Here is a 20,882-nt window from a genome sequence, read left to right on the forward strand (position 1 = left end):
AAAAAAAAAAAAAAAAAAAAAAAAAAAAAAAAAAAAAAAAAAAAAGAATGATGAGGACTGGGGATTTAGCTCAGAGGTTGCACCGCCCACCTTGTGAACACAGGGCCCCAAGTTCAATCCCCAGTACCAAAGAGGCAGGGGCAGAGGCCTCCTACCCCAAAGGAGTGAGAGGAATTTCCCACTTTCCACCAAATATACTACTGTCCTTGGTAATAATAATTACTGGTATAACTGTGCACAATATATTTATGTCTGCACAAATGTACATTCTCTATCTGTATGTACATTTTTGTTTTCATTTGCTTATCCTTTTTAATCAGTAAAACATTCCTAGAAAAGGAACCATATCGGTAGTGAACATCACAAAATGTTCATTCACAATATTTATTGCCAACAGCAAATCGCTACTTAATTTAATTGTAATGTTGCCTTTGGTTAAAGCAATGATTATTATATTTCTGACAAATCTCTCCCCTTTAGTCCTCCAATGATCAGGCCCTTTATGCCCCATTCCATGCAGCAAGTATTTGTTTAAAAGGCCTATTCTGTGCAAAATGTTATGCTTTCATGCTAGGAGAAAAGAAAAAGTCTTGTTTCAGAGATGCTCAGATGTTCAGGAGAGGATACATACAATATCTGTGGAGCGACTAGCCATCTCCAACCCAAACTGGCATTTAAAACTCCCTGAAAAGTGTTTTCCTCACTAGTTAATCCATATGCCTCTCCAGGGACTCTTATAAAGGGCATCTTCAAGCGCTTGATTTAATACCTCATTTTATGAAGAAAACTCCTCAGTTAAATGTCAACGCGATGTCCCTTTTCATATACTAAAAAGGGACTTGAAAGAAAATGAAAACTAGAAAACGACAGAGAATGGTAGCTTCTGGGGACCTGATTACAACTAATTCTAATCACCACACACAAATGTGCCTCATATCACCAAGGTTTTGAAAAGTATGTTTGGTTCTCTTGTTCCTAGAGTTACCAGTTTCTACTTTCCTTAGTAATAAAATTATCAGTGACCCCTGTTCTTTTTATTTAGTAATTTTCCTTTTACTTTTTCATATCTTTTTTCAGTGACCTAATTACAACAGTAATGAAGACCCCTAACTGATTCATATAAATTTTGTTGGCAGCAGGGGGCTGCAATGGAGACTTCCAATATGAGCACAGATTAGCAGGAATTAATTGCTGCCGCTTTCCCCCGAGTTCCCCATTACTAGACTTAGGTATTAATCCAAACATTGATACAATTATTGTATTGCACGGGTAGCCCAAATGATCACATTTCAAAGATATGATCTATGGTTTTAAAAAAAACAGTTTTAAATATCAAAACTACTATGCTGACCCAATATTTAACTCTACAGTGGCTTGGCAAGTCTTTAAAATCCAACCATTTTTAAAACTATACATAAGTTTAGATTTCCAACAGCTATCCTTTCACTAAAAAAGAAACATCAGAAAATTCAAGTCGATTTTGCATTGTATATGAAAAACATTTTTTTAAATATTTCAGATCATCAATTCCTTATTCAAGAAAAACGCTGCCTAGCAGATGTTTCTATGAATATATTAATTTTGTTTTTCTTTGGCTAGTCTATGGACAAAAATATTCAGCTTCCTAGCATCAAGGAATGATACTCCAAAATTTAATTTTTAAGTTTAAACGACTTTTAATTCATAATTTTAAGAATATAACTACCAAATGATATAGAATCCAGAAAAAATAAGTATACATCATGATTACCTTTCGCCTGCAGAGTCTTCACTTTCAGGCATTTCTGCCCTTTAAAAACACTAGCAGAGCAGGCAGCTGTGGCACCTGCTTGCCCCGCTAAGGATTTCAAGCTATAATGTCTTCCACGATCCCCCTCCCCTGAGCATCAGGGGAAACCCTAGCGATGCAGTTCTTTCCTTTTTGGAAAAAAAATAACGCTCCTCCCTACTCAGAAAGTTGCTGTTTACAAACTCCCAAAGAGCCTGCTCGCTGCTGTGAATGAAGCTCCGGGCAGGGCTATTATGACAGCCCCCTTCTAAAAATAAAGAGGTCACCTCTTCTTCCCGCACCGGCACCGTGACAGGCAGCTGGGAGCTCAGCACTTTCCCTCAGGTCGTGTGAGAAGGTGTCACCGCCCTCCTGGCACGACTTCACCCACCGAGGCCAGCCTGCCCTTTCTCTTTCCTCTTTTTTCCTGGCATGACCAGGCACCCGCGGAGGAGACTGTGGCCAGGGGAGGCTGAAACTTCACCCAGGGCTATCAGATCTCCTCCTTCGAGTCACAGGAGGGAGTTGGAGGGCAGAGAGCGGATCGAGCTCTACCCGCGAAAGCAGGTTTGCTTGCAGAACTCCTGACCACTCCGCAAAAAGGTCCTTTCCTTGGAAAGGGAAAGAGACAGAGTGCGTGGGGCAACTGGGTTTGGAGAGAGATTGTTTTGTAAGAAAACCTTTCTCTGGGACCAACAGATTTCTCCATTTCCAGTAGGCAGCTTGGCTGAGCTGAATGGAGGCGCCTGTCTGGGCAAAGGGCTCCCCCTGCCACCGGGGGCGCAGCCGGGAAGGGTCTGGGTGGCACTGCCACCTTCTTTAAAAAAAGAAGCAAGGAAGGAAAAAATCATTTCAAAGCTTCTCACTCCCAAAAGGCCCAGGAGAAATATTACTGAGATTCCTGCAGGAACATTCTCTGAAAGCTGTGGATAAAAAGCCTTTTTTTGAAATCTGGCTGGGAACATTAGGGAAAGCAAAAACCAGGACCTCAGAGGATGAGATGTATCTTTCTTTGTAAAATATGCGTTCCACTGCCATACTCTAGCTAACCTGACCAGGTACCTCTCTTTACTGTATATTCTACCTAAGACACTTGCCTAAGTGGTTTTATAGAGCACTGAATAATGTGAAAGTCAGAATAAAAGATACAGTCACCTACTTTCTTTTGGGTGGTGTGTGTTAGCTCTACGGTGAGCCATGCATGCCACAGTTAAAAACGTCCTTTACGTAATTTAATATTTCACGCAAGTTCTGACATTTTAGACACTTCCAAGTCTAAGTCTCGAAGGTGCAAATACTCAGTGAACCAGGGCTTCAAAAGAAAACAGTCACCGGCAGAGCTCCGTGCGTCAGGATGTGGGGCCGCCTCTCAGAACCAAAGCAATTAGCTGTGTTGTTAGATATCCCAGGTATTAAAGAACTAAAAGGCTGAAATGCTGAAAATACTGCCCCTAGTACTATGTCACACACTTGTATTGAACCGTAGCAGCACAGAAGGCTAACGGTGTTATCAAACTCTCAATTCTGATCATTCTCTCTGTTTACTTTCTCTTTGTTTTCCTCCTAAGCTTCTGTTTTACTGCACTTCGAATATCTAAAAGTAAACTCCACAGTGGGCACCGCAGACCTGAATACATCCTTGAAACCCGTCTCTCAAGCTTAAAGCCATGACGCACATTCTATCTCTGACCTCACAGATGAGAGAGAAATGAGATGTCATCCCTGCCACTGTCACTTTGAGACGACAGCAATCCTCTCCCAATACACAGTTCTGCTTTCTCTGCAGTTACCACCGGGGGCCAAAAATTACTACATGGGAAGGTTCAGAGATAGAGATACACAGTGCACAAGTGCTAAGCTCCTCCTGTCCCACACCATCCCACCGTGTCGTGACCCACCCAGGGCATGAGCCAAAGCCACACTTACAACGCTACCCACCCACTAGGGTCCCTGCAGTCATCTCCGTTATCAGGCCCACTGTCGGGCTAACTCCTGAGGAATCTGCTTCAGAAACCCTTATCTTACTTACTAATCAACCCAAAGCACAGACATGGTGATGCGTGCAATCCAGATATGTCAAAGAAAAGCCATAAGTGAACTGAAAAGGTGAAAATTCTTGATTAAATAAGAGTGTGAAGAGGGTGAGAGGAGGGCAGGGTAAGAGGAAAACATAAGAACCAAGACCTGTCATGTCGAGGTACAAGCTCCCAATGATGAATGTCACTGTACTGTATCCCTAACATGTACCAATAAACTTAATGGGGAAAAAATAAGAAAAGAAAAACTATGCTGAGGTTGCCAAGAACTATGTTAATTATTAATACTCTTACTAATCTGTAGATTAAACTTTGTCACAAGTATGAATGCCTCTTTTTTCAAAGCAGAATACACTGGATTCAGAATGATCTGTAGTTTCAAACATCACTGCAGGCCTGAAATACATCTCCCGGGAAGAAGGCGGGACTACTCTACTCACATTCCAAATTAACCCTAACTACTCCCCCTAACAGCACAAGCAGCCATGCAAACAGAAGTGACACCAGGCCGCCCCCTCAGGCCCCACGAGGAGATCACGCACCATGTGTGGAGGAAGGAGCGGGTTCCCCTTCCTGCCTGGTCCCTGTCCCCGCGCGAGTCTGGAAGACTGACTCCTGCTGACGGGCAATCGCGTAGTCAGTGAGGTTCTCGTTAGGCTTTGTTTTTGAAGTCTGTGCTCTGACAAAGATCCAGAGGACAGCGTGAGGTCACAAGGGTAGTAAATTCCAGTAAGAGAGAAGAAGAGAAAAGGACCGCAGTGACACAAGAGCTGTGTTAAGTAATAACGGGCTTCGGTGGAGGATCCAATCTGCTCTACTAGACCCGAGGGCAGATGGGAGATAAAGGGGTGGGAGGTTAAAGGGAGTCGTGTTCGTGGCACCTGAGCCCAGAGTGGACTTGTTCAGGTCTCCTGCAGGCCACTCCGGAGGCAGCCAGGTGGCGGGAAGGCTCCCGTCCATGCCGCCCTCCAGCTCCCGGGGACCGGCAGGGAGTCCAGGTCTGAGGACGGGGGCTCCAGGGACTCCCCCAGACCTGCTCCCACCCAAGCCTCTACCTCAAGGAAGTGCCTGGAAGGCTCCTTGGGGACAAAGAAGCCTGTGACAGGGGTGAAGTGAGACACAGTCTGGGCTCAGGGGCCACCCGGCTCTGCGACACGCTGTACCGCCGTGGACTCCTCTACAAACCCGTCAGGGTTCCCACACCCCAATGGAAGCACCACCTCTCTCACCTTGTGGCACACCAGACCCCAGTCGCTGGCCTCGCTGAGCACTGCATGACGTTACTGAAAAGTTACCCCCTCTGTTGTTGGGGTTTTTGTTTTGTTTGTTTAGTTTGGTTTGGGGAAATGGGGCCTTGCTTATGTGGCTCAGGCTGGCCTTGAACTCAGGATCCTCTTGCCTCAGCCTCCTGATGCTGTTCAGTTTTAATGCCATGGACCCTCAGGCCAGAAGACTTTGCACTCTGGGACTAGCAGCCCCCTGCTCACACTGAGAGCATAATGGCTGGACTCATGGGAGCTTTTGCAACTGCTGAGCATCCTAACTTGGGATACAGCCCAGGCATGACAGGCTCAGAATGTGTCAGGTCTGTTTCTTTTGGATCTATGGACAGTTGCAGAGTTTAACTCTAAATGCACTCATAGTCTATCAGGGACTTCTGGCTAATGTTTCTCTGGAGGCTCTTCGAGACTGACTCCTGACCCTACTTAGATCCCAAGTGTCCTCTGAATCCTTCACAGCCAGTAGCACTGACAGAAAACCCAGGTAACACTGACGATAGTAACAGCAGCAGCACAATAGAGCTCACTGAGTGCTCAACACGAGGTGCTTGGTATGGAGCAAGCCCCAGCTCCTGGAACCACACCATGAGCTCCTGGTGCAGGGCAGCTGCAGCACCTGGCTGCAGGAACTGCCTCTGGGCCGCTAGGCCGTGCCTGTGGTATGGTCCTCGGAGACAGCTTCTGCAAATGAAAAAATTCTAACACTTGTCAGAGAACAGAAAGGCAGACTTGGTTCAGGGGACAGTTCCTTAAGGGTTTCGCAGCAGAGGGGAGAGACTTGGCTGGATTATACAGGACGGAAAAATTGGGGTTTGTAGCCAAGAAGTAGGGTGATGGTATGGGGTAGGGGTTGATACATGGAAAATTATTAGGAGGTGCTAAGCTTTGCATATTCCCCAAAAGAGCCTGTGTTAGAAAAACTTAGTCCTGGATGTACCTGTTGATACTTGCAGGCAGGGCTTTGGGAGGTAATGAGGATCAAATTCATCAGGGCGGGACCCCCACAGTGGCATTAGTGGGTTTATAAGAGAAGAGGAACTGAGTTAACACACTTACTCTCTCTCATCATACAAGGCCCTCTGCCATACACTGACACAAGAAGGCCCTCAGCATACATTAGCACCATGCCCTTGTAAGGCAGGAGATTAGGGCGTGGCCAACCTGCTGGGTAATCACAGAGACCCAGAACACACGCAGTGAAAAACAAGTTCCCAAGTTCTGCACCTGGGTCCAGTCAGAAAATGCTATCTTTAATTTTTCTGGCAAAAAATCAAGCAGGTTTTTGATAGGATGGCCTAGGTCTGATGTCAGAATGAGGGATACGAAAGAAAAAGATGGCCGCCATTAACCTTGTGGCCACTGTGCTCTCTCTCTTCAGTGGCCCCCTCTCGCCCAGCAGAGTGTGCTTCTTCTCCTACGTGCTCTACAGAACATACTTCTTTTCCTACCTTTAATAAATGCAAATCTTCACTATGTTTACACTTGACCAATTCTCTGTTCAGGATGTGATCCTGGAAAGAATCTCTGGGAAGGCCCTACAGTACCTCAGAACCCCTGTAACGCTTGGAGTTCTTGGCCTACAGAGCCACAAACTAAATAAACCTCTGCTCTTTACAAACTTCCCAGCGTGTAGTATTTTGTTATAGCAACAGAAAACAGCGTAAAAAGGTGTGTTTTTTCTAAAAAATGGAATACTACTCAGGCATAAAGAATGAGAAATTAGAGTTATTCGTAGGAAAATGGATACATTTTGAGGATATACTCCTAAGTGAAATACATAAGTCACACATGTGTAAATACCGAATAGTTTCTCTGGTGTGAAAAACTATAATAGTACTCAAGATCCTAATGGGATAATTAACAACGTGAAATAGGAAGAAAAGGGCTAAAGGTGTAGGCAAAGTGGGAAGGGTAGGGGAAGGCGAATAAGGGAAAAGAAAAAAATGTGAGAAAATGAAAAAATGGAATTAAAATGTTTGTAATTGGGGAGGGGATGAAGGGAGGGCAGGGACAAGGGGAAAAAATGAGAACCAAGACCTGTCATGTAAAGGTACAAGATCCCAATGATGAATGTAACTTTACTGTATACCTAGAATGTATCAATAAACTCAATTAAAAAGAAAACAGAGTAAGACAGAGGGTAATTCTTTAACAATTTACCTGACGGGATCCTTGCTGAAGGGAGGCCAGAGTGAGCAGACATTACTTGGAGAACAACAGGAATGAGTAATTCAGAAGATTCTAAGACCAGAAATTGAGACTAGGGGATTCTTACTAAACCAGCTTAACGGGATTCTTGCTAAAACTGGCTTCTTAAAGACTTGTCCAGCCAAGAGCACAGACTAATTGAAAAGGAGCTCAGACAAGCCTAAGTAGAGTCTAGTCAATAAGAGAGTCTTTGTCATTCCCAATAAGAGGATGGGCACACTTTGATTTCCTATGTTAGCATTCAGTGCTAGAAAATGGGCAGACCCTCTAAGACAGGGGCCACTGGTCACCATAACCAATGAGCTACGCTAATTGAAATGTGTTACAGTGTAAAATCTGCCCTGAATTTTTCAGACCAAGGAGGAAAAAGAAGAAAGCCAAATGTCCCGTTAATAATTTTTATATGGACTTCATGGTAGCAAACTGGCCAGAACAATCTACACAATGATTCCAAGAACATTTCCAGAATCTCAGGACAGGGACAGTGATTACTCCCTCAATAGCCTGACTCAAGAGTGTAATCCCCATCTCCCCATACCCCAAAGTCTCCCAATAACGCTGCTCCAGAATTAGTTTTCCTTGAAAAATCAGAGTATACACCCTGTAGTTCACAATAGTGGAATAAGCATAGACACTAGTGTCAAATCCAGTATATTTCTGAGACCAAGTGAGAGAATTGTTTTTCTTTCAGAGTAAAAACCAAGCAAAAATCAAAAGATCAAACCGGCGTGTATGCACAGGGTGTAAATGATGCCATCAGAGATGACAACGGGATGAACAGTCACTCCGTCAGCAATGTCTCTGCAGCTTGTCACCAGAGCTACACTGAGACTTGCCCTACTTTGGGGCTTTTGAAGCAATACAAAGTCAGCCCCGCTCCTTCCTCACTCTGTTAAGCCACATGATAACATATAAAAGACACAATGATCAAACCAAGAAGAATTCATCAGGTTTGGACAGGAGCAGGTACTGAAACTCGGCCTCGGGCCCCCACAGGCAGCACCCCCATCTTGGGCCCTTGAAAACCCAAATACAAGACACAGTGGGAAACAGTGGCCCAGTTCAGTTGGACATCTAGCAAAAAAAGAGAAAGGGGAAAACTTTTCCTTTAGTCTCTTTTCATAATGATTAGATCAGACTTAACCCAGTTCCCCATTTTATCTTTCTACCATGTTTAAGTTTAGCACATGGAGCGTTGTCCTCAAAGTCCTTTTCACCTAAAAATAGCTAACACTCTAAAACTAACCCACTGAAGAAGGGCCGGGATTTAGCTCAGTGGTTCCGGAACCTGCCTCGGAAGCACAAGGGCCTGAGTTCGATCCCCAGTACAAAAAAATAAAAGAAAACCAACCATTGAGCTTAAGGTTCCCCACCCCCAAGCTCTGTCGCCTTCTCCCGCCTTTCTCCTGGAAGTATCCTGCTACAGCTGGGCTGTCTCCCAAGTTCGGGCGACAGGACAATGTGTGGAGCGTGGGGCCTGACTCTGTGAGGGGTTGGGCCGCGACCTCAGGAAGATCTGTCCGATGAAGCTATGTGGACAGAGAGCAGCAGCCATGCAAGGGCCACTGGGGAAGCCAGACCGGCAGAGGGGAAAGGCCGTAAGCAGAGCACACAGACCCGGAGATGAACGGGGAGGACGCGGGGAATCGGGGAACACGGGAGAAGTGGGAGAGCGAGAGGGGAGAGAAGGGTGGCAGAGAGGCGGACAGCAGCCTGGGACAGACCACAGGGGCCGGCCGTGTCCTCCTCCAGGGCTGCCGGTCAGGCTGATCTCTGTGGTGGGACACTGCGCGTCCTGAATTTCAGACGAAACATGCTTCTCAATCAAAGTTCACTTCGGCTGCTGGTTTCTTTAACCGAGACACTGGGGAGCTGGAGAACAGGTGAAGTGGAGAAGCGAAGCCTAAAACGCTCAAGACGCCAGTCCCCTCCCCACCTTCGGTGGGCTCCTCCAGGAAGGGCAGGGCGCCGGTGGGTGAGAGGCACAGTGGGAACGGGAAATCGGGGGATCGGGGAACAGGAGCAGCCTCGGAGACCTGGAGAGGAAGAGGAGGCGGCTTGGCAACAGCTTCTGCGGTGGGGAGAAAGAGACTGCAGCAGCTCAGGCCCGGCCTCGCTATCCTGCACGCTGACTTGTCGTGCCGAGATCTACTTCGTCGCACGCTTGGCTTCTACATGCTTGGTGCAGCCCCCTCTCCGAGGGCCTGCTGGTCACCCGGGGCCGCTTTGTTCCTATTTACTTCCTCTTCCTTTTCTCCTTTAAACATAGATGGGCCTCCCCGCCGAGCCGCTTTCTTTCTCCTTTAACTTCTTCCCACCCTAACCTTCCCACACCCTCACCCCCAAAACTTTCTGTAAAGCACCCACGGGAGGTTTGACACCTGCAGAGGCCAAATTCCTGTAACCGGTGGGGTAAGGCTGCCTCCCCCACACCACGCCTCTTCCTGAACAATATTCCTGCTGGCATTTGTTTGTTTGGTGGTTGTCGTTTTTCCTTTGTTTGTTTTTGTTACCGGGGATCAAACTCCCGACTTTGTGCTCGCGAGGCAGGTGGCGGAACCACTGAGCTGAGTCCCCAGCCCCTTCCTGGCCCTCTGAGGGACTGCTCTCTTCTAAAGCAGCACAGGTTTAGGTGTTGCTTGCCAGAGAATCTTCCATTCCAAGAAATTTAGAACAAATAGACACAGCGGTGAGAAAACTCTGCAAAGTCTCCCTGCGCTCAGTGAGCAGGAGAAAATGGAAATTTTCCAGGCTTAGGAATCAAGGAGACAAGTGAGGAGTGAGTCAACCAGCGTGGCACACAGTTCAAAACAAACCTTAGCACTTGAGCTTAAAAACACAATGTAATACAGGGGCAATTATGTGCAACCTCCTGTTTAACTAGGGGTTGTGTAATACTTGTGCTATGCGTTGATCTTCTTTACTGCATTTTGCTTATGTCAGTGTTAAAAATGTTTTCATCCCTTGAATAGCAACTGATAAGATGCTTCTTGGCTTTGTATTTACCCAGTTATTTTGTGGAGAAGCCAGACTGTAATGGAGACTTTTTCAGCTTGACAACTCAGTACCAGTCCATCGTGGTCTCCACAGTCATTCAGTGGGTAGGGAGGCCAGGTGCAGAAAGCCGCCTCCCAGCCCCACTCTGCCTCACACTGCCTGGCAATGCTGTGAACTGGGCTGGGTAAGCTCCGCCCACTGACCCAGGTTCTCAGACCCTGACAGAACTTCTCCAGACCCTGCCTGGACTTGGGGGAACCACCATGTTCCAGGCCAACATCCTCCAGCCTCAGGGCCATTGCAAAGGGGAAACCAGCGCCTCTGAAGGATTCACTGCAAGGAAAGCTGGGCACCATGCTGGTCTGGATAAGTGAAGAAAAACAGGGCTTTAATGGAAGAGACCCCAAAACTGCTGCTTACAAAGGGCAGAGCCCCCAATACCCAGCAGCCTGTTATTCCCTTACTGCCTCAGTCACTGGTCTGGTTAATAAACTCTGCCTGTCAGAAGCACAGCTGCGTCCTTTAGGCCACCTCAGGGTTCCAAATAACACAGCCATTGGCAGGTGTCCCCAAGGTGGCTCCACTTCTAACAGGCTGTGAACAAAATCCCTTTGTCTCAGTACCTCTCACACTATCATAGCACAATACCAGAGACTTGGTAACTTACAGAGAACAGACAGGTATTTCTTACCCCGCTAGAGGCTGGGAACTGCAAGGTAAGGGGCCCCGCCAACTACTGGCAAGGGCCTTCTTGCTGCATCATCCAAGGCAGAAGGCGGAAGGGTAAGAAAGCACGCCCAGGAGAAAGAGAAAGAGAAACCGTCCCCAAGGTAACTGATCCGTTCCCAGGATCCCCACAGGAAGCCACCATGAGGGCAACGCAGGGCGCTCACGGCCGAACAGCCCTTTGAGGTTCCCCTTCTGTTGTGGGGGTTAAGTTTCATCCACATGGACTCTGCGGCCCACTGAAACCACAGCACTCTGAAATGACAAGGGAAAAGGACGAGCTTTAAAAATGGAGTAAAACAAAGCCACATCTTGAACCGTTTTGAAGATTCTACAGATAGCTGCCACAAACGCACATGGCTTTCCACAGTTTTCATAGCAATGCAGGGACCCGTTGTATTTCAGTCAATTTCTTATTGTTGTTGTTGTTGTTGTTTTGTTTTTGGGTTTTTTTGTTTTGTTTTGATTTTTTGGGTACCGGGGATCGAACTTGGGTCCTTGCACTTGCAAGGCAGGTTGCGGAACCACTGAGCTAAATCCCCAGCCCTGTTTTGTTTTGTTTTTTTCAGTACTGTCTCTTTTCCTTCCCAGTGTCCCAGACACACAGCTGTGCAGTCATCAGACCGACTGAGCCTCCTGTGGTCTATGAAGATCTAGCTGCCTTTCCCTGGTTTTCGGGACCCTGGCAACTCTGGAGAGGACTCTGTAGATGTCCGGAGTTTGGACTTGTCTGGCATTTTCTCACAATTGGCCTGAGCGCTGGGGAAAGTGCCTGGTGTCACCCAACTTGTCACTGACCATCTAACTGCATCACTTGCACAGAGCAGTGTTCTCAAGAGGTGCCTCTTGTACAGTAACTGTTTTTTCCTTCCCATATTCTATTCTTTGAGAGCAAGTCGCTAAATCCTGTCCATACTCAAGGAGGGAAGGAGAGTAGCACGAGGACAAAGCTCAACTCCCGAGCCTAGGAAAATGATGCACACAGTACGTGGAGTCTTCTGTGGGACGATTTGCCTCTCCCACTGACCGAGTGTCTTCTTCACATCAGTACCTGATACTCTGGATCTACTCCTCTGCTGTGGGCTTCATTTTATTGTTCCACTGTTGTTGCAGCCACAGCCTTGCTTCTGCCTCTCCTCCATCCCGTTCCGTGAGCGGAAGAGGCCACCTCTGCCTCAGTGTCCCTCTCAGCACTGCTCCTATGGGCTTGCCTGCCCATGTCCACTCTCAGCAGAGCGTGGTGCTAACCACCCAACGCCCAGTGCCCCCACCAGGGTTAAGTCCCTTCCCACTGGCATCAGTACCAGGAAGGGAACGATGCCAGGAGGAACCCGTGGTCTGCAGTGCACTGGCACACAAGGGGCCAGATGCGGGCACCCCACGCGCACCGCCTCCACGAACACGTGACTCAGGGTGGTGACACGCGTGTGCCCTTCTGCTGTCACGGGCAGCATCCACAATCTGAACTGGGAACCCTTCCCACTGCATTCCTACGAAAGCCATGAATGACAAGCTGCCGTTTTCCCCTCGTTTTGATAAAATCTCCAGGACGTAAACCAAACCCAGATTTCCTTTCCGTGTGTGCCATTACACTTTACCTTTGCTTTTCTTCCCTATTTTGAGGTTACAGGAAGTCTGTGGTTTAAAAATAGAGACGGGACTTGGCGCCTCTACCTACTCCTGCTTTTAGCATCAAACCATGGCAACGTCATACACACAGTTCATCATAAACAGCCACGGGGGATTCGCAGTGCCAAGCGCTGCTTTCCACACACTTGTTTATAACGAAGGTGGATTTAGTTATTTTTTAGTGAGCCAATGAAGTCACAAACTGTGCAAAAACTATAGAAGGCAATGCCCTGTGGAAGACTTCCGGACCCAGCATCTGCGCCCGTCACAAGCAGCTCAAATGTAAACATCACCTCAGTCCTAAATATAACAAAAAGGAAAGGGACTCGCTGTGTCAGGGGCTTTAAAAGCATGTGTTTGTATCATCTGTGACAGGTGTGTCAGTGAGGACACCACGTCTGCATTAGGGCATCTGTCCTGTCTTCCACAACAGTGCAACTGGCCACGGGTGAGGAGACAGACAGACAAAGATCCCCATCAGCAGTGGAACCAACCGCTCCTAGGCTCTTCACAATTACACAGAAGTATCAATCCTGCAGGCAGAACCTACCCCCACCCACCCGTCCAGTGGGCTGGGGACCAGGCTTGAACTGGTAAGATGGCACCTCCCACCCCTGACTGAGCTGCCCATGGCAGCCTCCAAGGTAAAATATGGGGATGGACACTGAGCAAATACTTGGTTTCCAGGGGACAGGTTAGGGTTGGCTCAGGGAAACAAGACCACTAGGATAGGAGAGGTTCCCTTTGTATAACCGGCTCACATGACTGTGAAGGCCACAAGTCTGAAATCGGCCGGAGAGGCCAGCAGACTAGAAAACCCCAGCCAAAATCTCGGCCTTGCACAAAGGCAAGCTGGAGGCAGGATTCCTGTACTGAAGGACACAGTCTTTGCTGTTACGGCCTTCAATTCATTGGGCGTGGCCCAGCCAGTTTCTGGAGTGTAATCTGGTTTATTCAAAATCTGCAGGTAAGTGAATCACATCTAAAATTATCTTCACAGCAATATCTTGATGGGTGTTTGATCAAACAACTGGACTCCACAGCCCCGCTGAGCTGATGCAACAATTTAACTATCAAACAGGGAAGTCTCCATGAAGTCTTTCACTGTAGGCATCAGAGAGACAGAGGAGATTCTGCAGAAACATTTTCTAGTTCCGAGAAAAATCAATGACTCTTGACCGACAGGTGTGCTGCTGGGCAGATAAGAACATCTTAAGCCCCATTTTTTTCATCACATATTTACTGAGGCATATTCTGGGCCAATTCTCTGAGAAGTAAGTTGCAGTAGGACCAGCTCTGGTGTCTCAGATCCAAGGAGGAAGGAAGCTTACGGACCCCAATCCATTACACAGGGACCCCAGAAGAGCAGTTCAGGAAAAAGTATGAAGGTTCCCGGGTAACAAGTGAAATTGGAATACTGCAGAAATAGGGTCTAGAACCTGATAAACTGGTAGCATCATTAAATGACAGATGAATCGGGTCGAAGAAGTGAATTTTAATGGGCTTAGCAAACACGTGTCAGTTACTGTGGGTTAGACCCACAGTTCTGATGCTTCTATACATATTAACATGTTCATCCTGGGGCCATAATGCCTATGTCAGCTACCAGGCACCTCTTGGAATCTTTTTTTCTGGGGGGAGTACAGGGATCAAACTTGGATCCTTGCACTTACAAGGCAGGTGGTGGCCCCAGGCGCCTCTAGACCACAGGTGACACATGCCCGACGCTCCCATCAGTGGCATGGGGACAGTCCCATCAGGTGGCACGAGCCACACTGTTTTCACAAATGCCTGATTTAAGATGATCATCGTTCCACTGCACCCTCACAGGGATTATTTTACACCATTACTCAACAGCATACACAGCTGCGGTGTAAATCAAACATTTAGATACTAAGTTCCTAGCTACAGTGGCTAGTTTAGCTAATTTTTTCACTTTTTTAATTGTAATAGGCCATTCATGCAATTGAGTCCTAACACTAGAAATAGTGATTATATCTATGATTCCGTACTCGGTGTGCTTTAAATATCTTCAAATGTCTCCCCACCTATGTACTCCTTTTGTAATCTGATAAAATCCATGAGGAAAAAAAAGTCTCAGGTTCTGTCTTTAAAAATCAACAAACAAAAACAAAGTCTGTTATTCTGTGTTTAGGCGTCCTGTCATTGTTCGTTCTTTTCGACTGAGACCATTTCATGTAAAAATACTCATGAGAAAGGTCACCACTACATCATTTCCACACTGGTAGCTGACAAGAAAATAACTCAGACCTGTGCCTTCCAGACCTGGAGGGTGTGTGGGTCAGGGACAGGGAACGCTGATTTTACTGCTCTGGCTGAGCCTCTGGAAAGACCGCATCTGGAATTAGCCTGACCCTGCCGTCCATGTAAATATTGTGTTGCTATGACCGAAACCGCCCTGCCACGTGGGTCACCCTGCCATATAATTAGCCTCTTATCGTATCAGGTGCAGATCAAACAGGCAGCCCTGGCTGTTAATGTGGTAATGCAACAAATCAGAAACGCCGTTCGCAAGTATCAGAGTCTGATTTATCGTCGTCACCTTGCCACCGAAGACACACCACGGTTTTCCCATGGCTGGGTGACAGACGGCAAGCTTCACCATGGTGTCGAACACCTGGATGCTAAGTTGTTAGTGCTACGGGCCTCCCTCCACTCCCACAGCCGCCCAGGGCCCTCACTGCCCCCCAAGGCCAGGCTGCGATGCAGGTCTGCACCTCCCTCCTTCCCAGGTACGGGTCCTCACAGACGTCCCTGGCACCGTTACCTGGCTGCGGCCCCTCCCTCCATTCCCCAATGCAGTCACCCCTCACGTGGCAGGGACTCTGCCTGAAGATGCCACCTCGAAGGGCAGTGCTCTGGGTGGCAGGCTCCTCACAGCACAGGTACAGTGCCTCTCTGCCCAGGGACCCTGGAGCTTCTGAGGCTGGCTCTGCCGCCTTCTGGCTATGTGACCTCAGCAAGCAGCTCAGCTCTCTGGGCCTACTTCCTCGCCAACAGCCCACGGCACTGCAGTGAAGACTGAAATACACGCAAGCATATGGAATCACCCCAGAGTACGATTAACTTGGGTTCAGTATAGTCCGGCTGAGGACGTAAGAACATGCAAAACACTGGGAACAAAGCGCAGCATACAGACTGCCCTGCTTAATCATCTGCTTGAAAAATATCCAAGGGCCGAGGATTGGGCACAGTGGTTCCCCCGCCTGCCTAGCAAGCACAAAGGCCCAAGTTTGATCTCCGGTACCAAAAAAATAAAATAAAAATAAAAATATCCAAGAGAAACCAGACGGGGCAGTGCACGCCTGTAATCCCAGCACTCTGGAGGCAGAGGCAGGAGGATCACCAAGAGTTTGAGGCCAGCTTGGGTTACACAGTGAATTCAAGGCCAGCCTGAACTACAAAGCAAGACTTGTCTCCAAAACATAAATAAATAAACCCAAGAGAGAATTACTCTCACATGTTTTTTCCTTTTTGTTATCTCCCTTTCACAATGATTTAATTTTCATCAGAGTCTCAACAGGAAAGAAGGAAAGGAGGGAGGGAGGACAGGTTGGTTCTTAGATTTTGTGTTCTTATTTCCGCACTACTGCTGGCCATTGACCCACTGATGGTAAATAATAATAATAATAATAACAATAATAATGATAATGGCAGCTGAGCCATTCTTACTATGCACCCAGCCCTGGGAGCTCATGGCTCCCTGTAACCCTCCACTGCCACACCCCATCTTGGAGAACACACAGGTGATCTCACCCCATCTCTCAGAGGAGGAGACTGAGGCCGGGAGAGAGAGACCGCAGACCCCGTGAAGGCTGCGCAGGTGTTCCGGCAGCTCAGCTCTCTGCTTGTCACAGACGGGCAAACAACAGTGTTTGGTTAAATGTGACTCGTGAACGACTGCTGACTTGTTGTCAGTTTCAGGGCGGTGCCAGCGGGGCAAAGATTAGAAGCGTCTGTGGTCCCCAGGTGTCAGTGTGGAGGGGAAACAGACGAGCCAACCGCGATCACACATCAGCCGGACCAGCGGCAGGGAAGGCACGAGGTGATGGGAACACAGCGGAGCAGCCCTGCGGCTCGGAGGCGGCAGATTCCAGGACCGAAGCCGGGCGTCTGGGGCCTGACCCTGACTCAGCGGCCGCCGGGCAGGGCAGCAAGAAGCGCCCGCGCAGAGCTGCAACTTCTGCTCACAACCGGGGCTTCCGCCTCACTCACACCCCGGGCATTGGGCACGCGGGTCCGGGGGACCTGGGGACTCCCTCATTTCACCAGAGATCCTGGCTCCGGTCCAGGAGAGGCCCGAGATGGGGCGGGGGCGGGGCTGTGCCTGCCCAGGTAGGGCGCCCAGGTGCTGGCAGGGGCGGCCCTGGAAGACCCTGGGCCTGGAAATCCCTCCACGTGACACCAGGGGGCCTGGGCCAGCGACCTGGGGACGGGGAATCTTAGTAGCGGTCATCCAGTCTTGGAGAATCGGGTGTGATGCACAGTTCTAGGACATCATTAGTTCCTCTTCACCCTTGCTAATTTTCAAAGCAAGGTTTTGCCTTTTCATCTCATTTTTATGGTAGTGCATATTAAACCCATGGCTTTCACACCAAGCTACTGTCCCAGACTTTTTTTTTTTTTTAATTTTGATACAGGGTCCCACTAAGTTATTAAATTACCTCGGCTGGGCTCAAATTTTGATCCTCCTGCCTCAGCCTCCTGAGTAGCTGGAATTATAGGCATGTGCCACCACATCTGGATGTTTTTTATCATGCTGTGTTTTTATCATGCTATCTCTCCATGGAGGAAAAAAAAAGACTAGAAAAAGCTAAGATACCATTTTTTAAAGTAAAGTATCTTTTTTTTTTTGGTACCAGGGACTGAACCCAAGACCTTGCACTTGCCAGACAGGCAGGGTGCTGCTGAGCTACATCCCCAGTCCAAGTACGTCACTGTTATCTACATACTTCTGAAGGAACTTTCCCAAATTACCTGTACAGGTAGATAAGTGCATGGATTCTCCACAGGAAGTTATGGTCTGAGTGACCACATTGTGAGAGTCTCGGGAAAGCCGCTGGGCTCCTTCCTTGTTGGTTAGCATCTCTGCTTTCTAAACTGGTAGATACAGTGTATGTAAAAGAGTCTGCTGAACTTCAGAGCAGCAACGATCAATCAGTCAATTGATTGACTGACGGAGCGATGACTGATTTTTACATTGCTGGGCCTCAACCATGCTAGGTAAGTGTTCTGCCACTGAGCTCTACCCCTGGCCAACAACAAAAACACTGAAGACAGACAATTTAGGGGAACTATTTTGCGGGGGGTACCGGGGATTGAACTTGGGTCCTTGCACTTGCAAGGCAGGCCACCGAACCGCTGAGCTAAATCCCCGGCCCTAGGGGAACTATTTCACTGCACAAAATAAATAGCAAATCCCAGACACAAACATAAATTTCTACAATATAACATCTAATCCAACACATGCAGCACTTGAAAGATTTGGGGGGACAATCCCTTTTAAAAAGCTCCGGCCAGGCATGGCAGTGCATGCCTGTAATCCCAGCACTCGGGTGGCTGAGGCAGGAGGATCTCTGTGAGTTTGAGACCAGCCCGGGCTACATAGTGAGTTCCAGATCAGTCTCAACAACATAGTGAGGCCCTGTTAACCAAAAAATAAAATAAAATAAATAAAAAGAAGCTTGGCATGGATTCCACACTTTAGAGTTGAAAGGAATCTGCAAAGGACTGAAACACAAGCTTAGCAGTTGAGATGAAGGCCACCGGTCTCAGGTGATCTAAGCACCCCAGAGTCTAATCACTGCCCTATCCACCCCATCTCCAAGCAGAAACAATGAATTTCAAGTGGGGAGGAAACGGGAGGGATGCCTGGCAAATACGGTGAATGATTAAATTTTTTTTTAAATATATTACAGCAAAAGACACACTGCCATTAGTCCCTCTCAAAATCCTGCACCTTGCTTCAAACACGTTTCACTCTTCTTACTACTTCCTGAAGCAGGTTCTAAAGTTCTCTTTCACGTGTTTGCACCGTCGTGGCTCCTTGATGTCCTGAATTGATTCAAAATGTTTACCTCATGGTCATTTTCACTTTAGGGAAGGGCTGGAAGTTGCACGGTGCCAGGTCTGGGGAATAATAAGGTGGATGAGGACTCACAGTAATGTTTTTACAAGCCAACTGTCCCCGCGAAGGCACTGCAATCGTACACCTCACAAAGACACAAAAGAGGACTTCCAGAACTTTGCAGAAAGTGGCCAGAAGGATGGAATAAACATTCAAAGAGAGAGCAAGTATTTGAAGAGGATTTTAAAAATTTAATTATAATCTTAATTTAATATATTTCTTTTGCTTTTGTCTTTTTGTTTTTTGAGACAGGGTCTCACTTTGTAGCCCAGGCTGGCCTGGAACTCACAGTGATCCTCCTGCCTCAGCCTCTCAAGTGCTGGGAACACAGGTGTGCACCACTGGATGTCCAAAGGCAGGATAACCTGGACGTCTCCAGGCTGCTCTGGAATAAGGAGAACCTTCTGGGGGACCCATCAGCTCTCCCAGGAGTCCACAGTGGCTGTGGGAACAGTTCACACCCTGGGGAACTTGAATGGCCATCAAGCATCAGCCAGGGCTCCTGGGGACAGGCAAGACCAACTACCTCTGGTATAAGCAGCAAAGGACTCGCTGGGGGTCTCGGAAGGCCACAGAAGTTCCCTAGCACCCGACAGATGCCCCCCCCAGACACGTGGGTGCGCAATGGTGCACCTCACAGAACACTGGGCGTCCAGAGCCCCACGGACCCTGAGCTGCTGCTTCATCGCCAGCTCCTCATTCAAAGTCTGGCTGCAGCGCATTGGCCAGAGGGGCCCAGGGCCCGCTCTGCCCGCCTGGCTTCCGGGAGCTGGGAAAATGAGCTCAGCGTCTACTGCGGAAAGGCTCGGACTCACAGGTCCAAATGTTCCTTCTCACAGGAAAGTCCTCGAGAGTTTATGGGCAGCCGTGAAGAATGACACACTTTCTGTTCTTTTTAGCAACACAATCTCCCAGCATCAGTGTGCTCGGAGCAGGCAAGACTTGACTGTGGGAGATCTAGCTGTCTCTACACACTCGGCGGGTGGGTGTGAGCCGCCCAGGCCAGGGATCCGGTGGTGTAGACAGGCAGGGGAGCTCCCCCAGGAAGTGGGCGGGGCCCAGGCCCTTCCTGCCCGCTGCAGGGTGAGGACTGGGGAGGGAGATTACCTGCTCCTGGCGGGGACACCCTCATCAAGGCCAGGACAATCACCCGCTAATTCGTGAGCCCACTCAGGTCGACTTCACACTTCAAGTGCAGCCAGCTGCTGTCTCGACCCTGGCTTGCGCCCCTCCACATCCCTGCTCCTCCGCCGCTGGTTTCCTTGTGTTCAAGGGGCAGAAGCCTTCGAGAAGACGGCCTACACCGGAGGCTCTATGGAGAATACCGCGCTGCTGAGCCCTGAAGGAAACGTCTCCCGCTCCCCTCCTCTCCTCAATCCAGGGTCGCCCCGGGGTTCACAAGGATTTACTGCGCCCTTCTTCGGGGGCAGGCACCGTGGCCCTGCAGACTCAGGGATGGGTAGGAGAGACTCGCTTCAGGGCAGAGAGGCCCGATGGTGAGTAAGGGAAGACACAAACACAGAAACTCATTCTGTGAGGAGTAAGGAGAAGCTGCAATCCGAAGAAGACAGATGCAAAGCCAGAACGCTTGGATCACTTTTTTTTCTGGCTCTCCTCGAATATATTTCACTGTATGTTTTACAAATACACAAATGGGTATTCTCCCGGGTCTCTGCGCTGGGGCCGGTCCTTGCAAGATCAGAGCACCCTACTTCATCTCAGAGCACACAGCCGAGTGTGCACAGCAGCAGCTGCACGTGCACACACACACACACGTGTGCACACACACACGTGCATGCTGCCTACGGGGTGACCACCAGCTCGGGTGGACAGGACAGCAACCTGCCACGAGTATCTTCCTGAGCTGATAGACACACACAGAGCAAGAGTCTGACAAGTCCTTTATCACCCTCGGAGTATACCTTTCTCCTACCCAGGAAGCCAGGGGGTTCAGGGCCACCCACCTCACCTCTCTGGTCTGAAATGAACCATCCAGAACCAGGACTGCTAAGAGTTCCCGCTGAGGAAGGAGCCTGCCTCTTCCCATAGGCAGCCTTGAAAGAAACTCTCACAAAATACCCTAAAGCCAG

The 20,882-nt window shown here is 48.5% G+C and overlaps 1 protein-coding gene across 6 annotated transcripts in view; it reads right to left on the reverse strand.

Moving 5' to 3' along the window:
* Retreg1 (reticulophagy regulator 1) overlaps positions 1-20,882 on the reverse strand; it is a 95,472-nt gene that overhangs the window by 37,809 nt on the left and 36,781 nt on the right. The window contains exon 1 of one of the 6 annotated variants that reach the window (XM_010644003.3): positions 1,751-2,239. The exons of the other annotated variants lie outside the window; for them this stretch is intronic. Coding sequence (XP_010642305.1) covers positions 1,751-1,782 — 32 coding nt within the window. The 5' untranslated portion in view covers positions 1,783-2,239. Of the gene's footprint in view, positions 1-1,750; positions 2,240-20,882 lie in introns of those variants that run through there. 6 annotated transcript variants of the gene reach the window in all.

The sequence above is a fragment of the Fukomys damarensis genome, unplaced genomic scaffold (assembly GCF_012274545.1).
Source record: "Fukomys damarensis isolate Sample0158 unplaced genomic scaffold, DMR_v1.0_HiC HiC_scaffold_1, whole genome shotgun sequence".
Lineage (NCBI taxonomy): Eukaryota > Metazoa > Chordata > Mammalia > Rodentia > Bathyergidae > Fukomys > Fukomys damarensis.